The sequence below is a fragment of the Fukomys damarensis genome, unplaced genomic scaffold (assembly GCF_012274545.1).
Source record: "Fukomys damarensis isolate Sample0158 unplaced genomic scaffold, DMR_v1.0_HiC HiC_scaffold_28, whole genome shotgun sequence".
NCBI classification, from domain to species: Eukaryota; Metazoa; Chordata; class Mammalia; order Rodentia; family Bathyergidae; genus Fukomys; species Fukomys damarensis.
In genome coordinates, this window is record NW_022900940.1 from 156,708 (window position 1) to 163,696 (window position 6,989).

Sequence of the window (6,989 nt, forward strand, 5' to 3'; positions counted from 1 at the left end):
CTCCAGGAATGGAACTTGCTCCTGAGTCAGGGATTTACTGCATTCAGACATTTACAAAGGGAGCATTTGGTTTCTCCTGAGGAACTCCCATGGCTGCTTTTCTCCCCAAAACCAAAAGGACAGATGATCTTCATTGCCAAGGAGCCCAACACACACACACACACAATCACATTCACGCTGATGTGCACACTCAACCCAGAGGTGGAAGGCAGTGGAAGGCACATGACTTGGCTGAGCTACCTTGGTTGCACATCCTTGGTACAGATCAGAGTGAAAGGTTAGATCTCTTCCAGGTTGGCACCAAATTGACACCACTGAGCCACTGAACAATCCACACACCTGCACAGCACAAACCCTACCCATGCCTCTGTGTACCTGGCCCCTCACAGCTAGGGGCTGCTGTGGAGGTAACCCCAGTCCTAGGATCACTCTCCTTTCATCTTCATAATCATGTAACGTTCCTGTCCCATTTGGCAGCAAGAAAAACTTAGGCCCAGAGACTCAGTGAGTTGTCCAAGATGTATCAGCTCCATGACCTCAGCAAATGGCATAGTAAAGCAGAAACTCCCAAAAGTCAAAAATTAAAAAACAAACATTTATTTTTAAAACATGACTGTCCCAGCTGAGCATTGTCCTAAAAACCCTAACATCGTACTGGGCTCTGCTGGCACACAGGAAGATCTACCATCCTGCAAGACTGAAACCCAAGTAAGGATTTGAGCAGGGAAGACTTTTTCCCCTTTGGCCAGGTCTGTTCTTGCCAGGATAAGCAAAGTGGGGAGGCTACAGTGGCTCCTCAGACACAATGAACCAAACATCACCAATCTGCTTAGTTCCCCATGGACAGGTTCAGGGTCACACTTGGCTCTCAAAACGTTGGCCACTCACAGCCCCCCAAATGGTTTACGAAGTTTCATCCATTCAGAAGAGCTAAGGGATGCATACCACCTGCAGCAAGTAGAAGAAACAAGCAGAAGCAGGCCTGGACACCTAAGAGGGTCTGTACCCAAACCCAGTGAGGTATGACTCATGCCCAGGTGGGCTACCATCTGCATGTTTCTGCAGGGGTCATTGGGCGACTGAGTCTTGGGCAGGACCACCAGTAAACCCTCAGGTCCTGTCTGAAAGGCCCACTCTCCGATTTCACTGCAGATCTCCAATCCTCTGGGGGAATGCAGTGCCACTAACGCAGCCGCAGGTAGGACGGGGCTGAGTAATTGAAGAGCAAGAAGTCCATCTTGTAGAGGTCGAAGAGGCGCCGCTGGTAGAAGGGGCTAATGCTCTGAAAAAGGCGGGCGGCTTGGTCGCCAGCGGCAGCCCCTCTGGGGCTTGGCGGCCCCGGAAAACGCAGGCCTGGCTCTCCCACCAAGTCTAGGACAAAGGCAGCGTCCTCGGCCAGCGTTTCAAACTTTCCCACGACGTCGTAGTGCAGGCGGCACGGATGGCAGAGCGCGTGAGCTCGCTCCCAGTGCTCGTTAAAGGGCTCGTCGCGCCGAGTGCGGGGATCCAGCAGGTAGCCCAGGAACTCTGCAAAGCGCACGTCGTGGCCGCGAGCCAGGGCATCGGGGTGTGCGCGGGGGCGCAGGCGCCGCACTATGCGTGTGCCATAGCGCCGCTGGAAGGCCTCGCTGTAGGGTCTCCCGAACTTGTTTCGGTAGGCAGACGCCAGGCGCTCAAAAGGCTCGCGCACAAACAGAAAGGCCAGGTAGGTGCGCAGCCGCTGGTTGATTTGCGCCGGGGTGAAGTCAGCCAGCGAAGGCAGACTGTCCGGCGCGTGTGCCTGGTGCGAGGGAATGGCGTGGGGGTCGCCACGGGCGCGGCCGCTCAGCACTAGAAGCACTCGCTTCCAGTTGGTGCAGGCCACCTTGGGCACGTAGCAGTAGAGCAGGCCGTGCACATCGTCCACAAGCACGTGCCGCAGGTCCTCGGGCCGCAGCAGATGCTGTCGACGTGTGAGGCGGCTGCAGGTCTGGCGCAGGAGGTCTCGCCGCTGCCGGTGCACCTCTGCCAGGGCCGAGCGCTGACTCTGCAGGCAACAGGGAAGACACAGAGGTTCCCCTCAGAGCTGCTGTCCCCGCGCTTAGCTGGCCACAGCTCTGCTCCTGTGCCCAGGTGACACCCCGGGGACTGGCAGGAGCTGGTCTGGGCATCTGGATTTGAACCCCAGACCTGCCAGCAGGCACTGAGGTTTAGGCCCCAAGCATCTCTCCTATACTTGCATTTGGAAGAAATAGAATCTAAGCTTGCAGAAGGTGAAGGACGTGACTAATCGGGTGTGCTAGATGAGTCACAGGGCACCAGGAGGAATATAATATTGAATTTTGACAATGTCAGTGTAAGTCCAGATAGAGAGTGACATCGGCGTGTTCCATCTACGAAAAGTAGGACTCGGTGTAAGAATGGTAACTAATTCCTTGTAAAGGGGGAAACTGCCTTTGTGTAATCCAAGCATTCTGGGAGGCTGAGAAAAGAGGACCACAAATTCCAACCCAGACTAGGCAACTCACTGCCTCAAAATAAAAATCCAAAAAGGACTGGGTATATAGCTCAGAGCAAAGATCATGGGTTCAATCCCCAGTATTTAAAAAAAAGTTTTAATTTCTTAACATTGTGTTGAAAAGACTTCAGGATAGAACAAAAAGGACAGTGGCAAATACTGGTCAGGACATGGAGAAAGTACAACCTTCATATATTGCTGGTGGGACTGAAACATGGTACAGCTGCTAAGAGCAGTTTGGTAGCTTCCCCAAAAAAGTAAACATATGACCCAGCAGGCCTGTTCCCAGGTAAGCACCCAAGAGAAATAAAATCATATGTCACATAAGTATTTGTATTAATGTTCATAGCACTGTTCCCATTAGTCAAAAAGTGGAAACAACCTGCATGTCCACCAACTGATGAACAGATGGATAATATAGGGTATAGCCCCACAGTGGAATGTTCATAGAAAGGAACAGGTATGTCTTTCAACATAGATGAACTTCCAAAGCAATATTCTGTGTGATAGAAAGCCAGACACAAATGGCCAAATGCTAAATGGCTGCTCTTATAAGAAATGACCAGAATAGGTGAAACTATAGAGACAGAAAGTAATGAATGGTTGTCAAGAACTGAGGGAAAGAGAAAAGGGGACGATTCCTAATAGGTAAGGGGTATCTCCTGGCTGATGCAAATTTTCTAGAATTAGATAATGGTGATGGGTGCACAACCTTGTAAAAATACAAAGAAACCACTGACTTGGGCATTTTCTAAGAGTGAATTTTATGGAGAGTTCTTACTCAGTTAAGAACAAAGTTTTTTAGAGTATTTCCACTTCAGACAATGCCAGAGCAGAGGCTCAAGTGGTGGAGCCCCAGACCTTGTGCCTGCATGAGAACATCTGCCTTCAGTGGGGTGGGAAGTGGGTCGTGTATGCTCCCATCTGAATGTATATCCCTGTTTCTGATGCTTGTAAAAATAGCTGAAAGTATCCACAATACAGTAAGATGGGAAAACACCTAAAGTGCAGAACTGGGCTTAATATTGAGATTTTAAAGGGGCACTAAAGAAAATAGAAACTGTTTCAGCAAGGCTAAGCTTTTGCATAGTGTCGACTGCCCCATCGCATCTATTGCATTACTTTGTCACAGTCTCACCTTGGGACAGTCTCACCAAGGCCAACTTTGGCCTTGGCCATGAAGGACACGAGCCACTCCCAGTTAGCCCTGTGTTCGTGAGAGAAAACAACCATCCTCTACAGAATGTTGTGTGGCTAAGCTAGGACATGCAGGAGATTAGATGTATCCAATGCACTTTAGACTTAACAAAGTTTTCAACTTAGGATGTTTCTCAGAACATATCCCCTTAATAAATCAAGGCACATCTGTACAGGTGTGTGTGTGTGTGTGTGTGTGTGTGTGTGTGTGTGTGTGTTGGAGAATGATGTAGTCCCAGCAGGACTTATGTGCACAACCCAGTGGGATACCTGTTCCATCTGCTTGTGAATAACATAAAAACGTGGGAACTCTGTGCACATTTTTTTGTTGCAGCATATAGGAAAATTTGAAGATTAGCTTAATTACTGCCTCCCTATTGATCTATGGACTCCCTGGAGCAGGCACAGGTCTATTTTAATTTTTTTTTCTTAGCACTGGGGATTAAATCTAAGCTACATCCCTAGCCCTTTTCACTTTTTATTTTTCAGACCATGTCTTTCTAAATCACTAAATTGCCCATGCTGGGCTTGAACGTGTGATCTCCTACCTCAGTCTCCCAGAGTGCTAGGGTTACAGGTGTGCACCACCACACCTAGCTATTTACCCTTATTTATGTCTAAAACATGCAGAAGAGTTCTGCCACAGAGTATGGCCTTAGGCTCTTATGGGAGGAATGATGAAGTGAGTTGAGACTCTAGGTGCCCAATTTACCCCCAGGATGTGTCTTTGTCACTCTCTGGATGGTGAAGCTCCTGCATGCCCCACTGTGGAATTCAGCCATGTGACAACAATTGCAATTTGGGGCTCTGGATTCCCTAGCCAGGGAGGCATCCCTCAGGTAAGTCTGTGCACCTACCTGGTCCAGGTCATAGAGCAGCTGTAGGGGACTCCGTCTCTCCCCACCAAGCCAGAGGGAGCCCAGGGACTTGTTTTCAAATGCTGTGGGGCACAAGAAAAGAAGTATCATCATTGCATCAGGTGAGCTGGCTCCGAACCAACAGGTTTTGGCCATCCCACTTAGTGTACATCTGACCCACCTCTGAAATTCAGTTTCTCTCTGTGTCTCTGTCTCCTGGGTGTTTGGTGCAGCAAAGGCATTGGTAGGGCTGCTAATCTATCAGGGCAATGCTCTTGGAGCCCTCTTTGCTCCCATGTTCTGCCCTCTAAAGCTGGAGGGTATTAGGCAAGAGAGGACAAGAGCGTAGGAGATACCCAGCCAGCCAACTCTTTGAGAAAGGCCTGATCCCCAACCTCACCCTCTTCCATCCCCTCATCTCACGCCCACCCCTGCCACTTCCACATCTGTAAAGCCCCGAGGGGCTTGCTCATCTGGCTGGCTTTTCAGTGCTCCAGGTCCTGGGTGTAGTCAGCCAGAAAGGGATAAGTAGTGGTGAAGCTGGCATAGGCAGGCTGTGGTTCTCAGAGTGATAGCTCACTGAGTTCTGCCACACCATTGTGGGTTCCTGGGAACCCTGTATCTCCCCTGTTGGTGCATGTGCTCCCTCATGCCAAATGCAGTTTTACCACCAGGACTGAAGCCCCTGTAAGCAAGGATATTATCTGTCTGTCTCACTGCTGCATGCCTCAGTTTCCCTGAAACTATAGAAGAACTCATCTACTTAAAAAATTATGTTTGCTCAAAACTTGTCTTAAAAGTAATTTTAAACTTATTAAATTAATATTAATATCAGACAGTCCTTGACACACAACAATGCAACTTTCTACTTTTCAACTGTACAATGGTGTGAAAGCTATGTCATAGAAGTCACACTTTGAATTTTGAATGTGAACCTTTCCCTGGCTGGCGGTACGCAAATGCTCCTCTTGAGAGTGCTGCTGAGTAGTGGCAGGAGCCGCAGCCCTGTGATCCCAAGAGGAAACAGACAGCTTCCCTGTGGCTGCTCCTGCGAGCTGTGCTGATTGGTAAGAGGTGTGCTAAGTGCATTTCTGAGTTTAAATATTTTCAACTTACTATAGCTTTATCAGGATGTAACCCCATCATCAGTTGAGGAGCATCTGTTTTCTTGATAACATAGTTAGTGTATATTGGTCATAAGCTTCTTGATCATATTTTTCATTAAAATGTTTAGATTTTTAACAAATGAAATATAATGCAGTCTTTGATAAGGTCACCAAAACTGGCAAATTTTAGCTAGATTGACCAAAAAGAAAAGGCTAAAGTAACTAAGAATTGTGGAGGAGGGAAATTAAACTGACCTTAAAGAAACAATAAAGGATTACAAGACAATACTATGAATAATTGTAAGCCAACAAATTAGATAGCCTCCATGAAATGGAAAAAATTCCTAGGAAGATACAAATTCTCCAGAATGACTAAGGACCTGAAAAAAGTAAAGAAACTGAGTTAGTGATCAAAAAAATTTTCACAAAGAATAGCTCACGGTCAGATGTCTTCATTGGTGAATTATACCAAATATTTAAAGAATTAATACTGATCCTTCACAAACCCTTTGAAGATGAAAACACTTCCCATTTCATAAGGTCAGTGTTACTCTGATACCAAAACCAGACAAAGACATCACAGAAAGAGAAGATTAAAGACCAATATCTTAAATATATGCATAGACTCCTCAATTAAATACCAGCAAACCAAATCCAACATCATATAAAAAGGATTATAAAAGTATACTGTGGCCAAGTAGGATTTAACGTAGGAATGCAATATTGGCTGAATATATAAAAAATCAATCAGTATAATACATCACATTAATACAATAAAGAAAAGACCTACAGGATCACTAACAGATACAGAAAAAGCACTGGACAAACTCCAGTGTCCTTTTTGATAAAAACACAATACAGGTTAAGAGTAGAAGAGAATAGCATCAAAATGACAAGTACCTGTATAAAACCCAAAGCTATGGGGTTTTCTTGCTCTTGTTTTTCTAGGAGTCTAAGTTTCATCGTTAAGTTGTTTATTTGAGCCCACTCTGTTTTCCTAGTGTGGGCATTCAATGTTATGAATTTTCCACGTAGAACTGCTTTCATTGTGTCCCAAAGATTCCTGTATGTTGTATTGGCATTCTCATTTATTTGTAAAAACTGTCTAATTTCTTCTTTAATTTCCTCTGTAATCCATTGATTGTTTAGGAGAGTGTTGTTCAGTTTCCATGTGCTTGTGAAGTTTCTATAGTTTCTTGTGCTATTGATGTCTAGTTTGATTGCACTATGATCTGATAATAAACAGGGGATGACTTCAATTTTTTTGCATTTATTTAGACCTGTTTTGTGAGCCAGTATGTGGTCTATTTTGGAGAATGATCCATGTGCAGC

General features: G+C 46.1%; 1 protein-coding gene across 2 annotated transcripts in view; it reads right to left on the bottom strand.

Moving 5' to 3' along the window:
• Positions 1-621: 621 nt before the first annotated feature.
• Chst13 (carbohydrate sulfotransferase 13) overlaps positions 622-6,989 on the bottom strand; it is an 18,955-nt gene continuing 12,587 nt past the window's right edge. Inside the window, exons 2-3 of one of the 2 annotated variants that reach the window (XM_010608073.2) lie at positions 4,552-4,634; positions 622-2,026 (exon numbers count right to left, since the gene is read on the bottom strand). In XM_010608073.2, the coding sequence (XP_010606375.1) occupies positions 1,184-2,026; positions 4,552-4,634 (926 nt within the window). In that variant the 3' untranslated portion in view covers positions 622-1,183. Of the gene's footprint in view, positions 2,027-4,551; positions 4,635-6,989 lie in introns of those variants that run through there. The other variant, XR_777104.2, reaches the window with a different exon arrangement.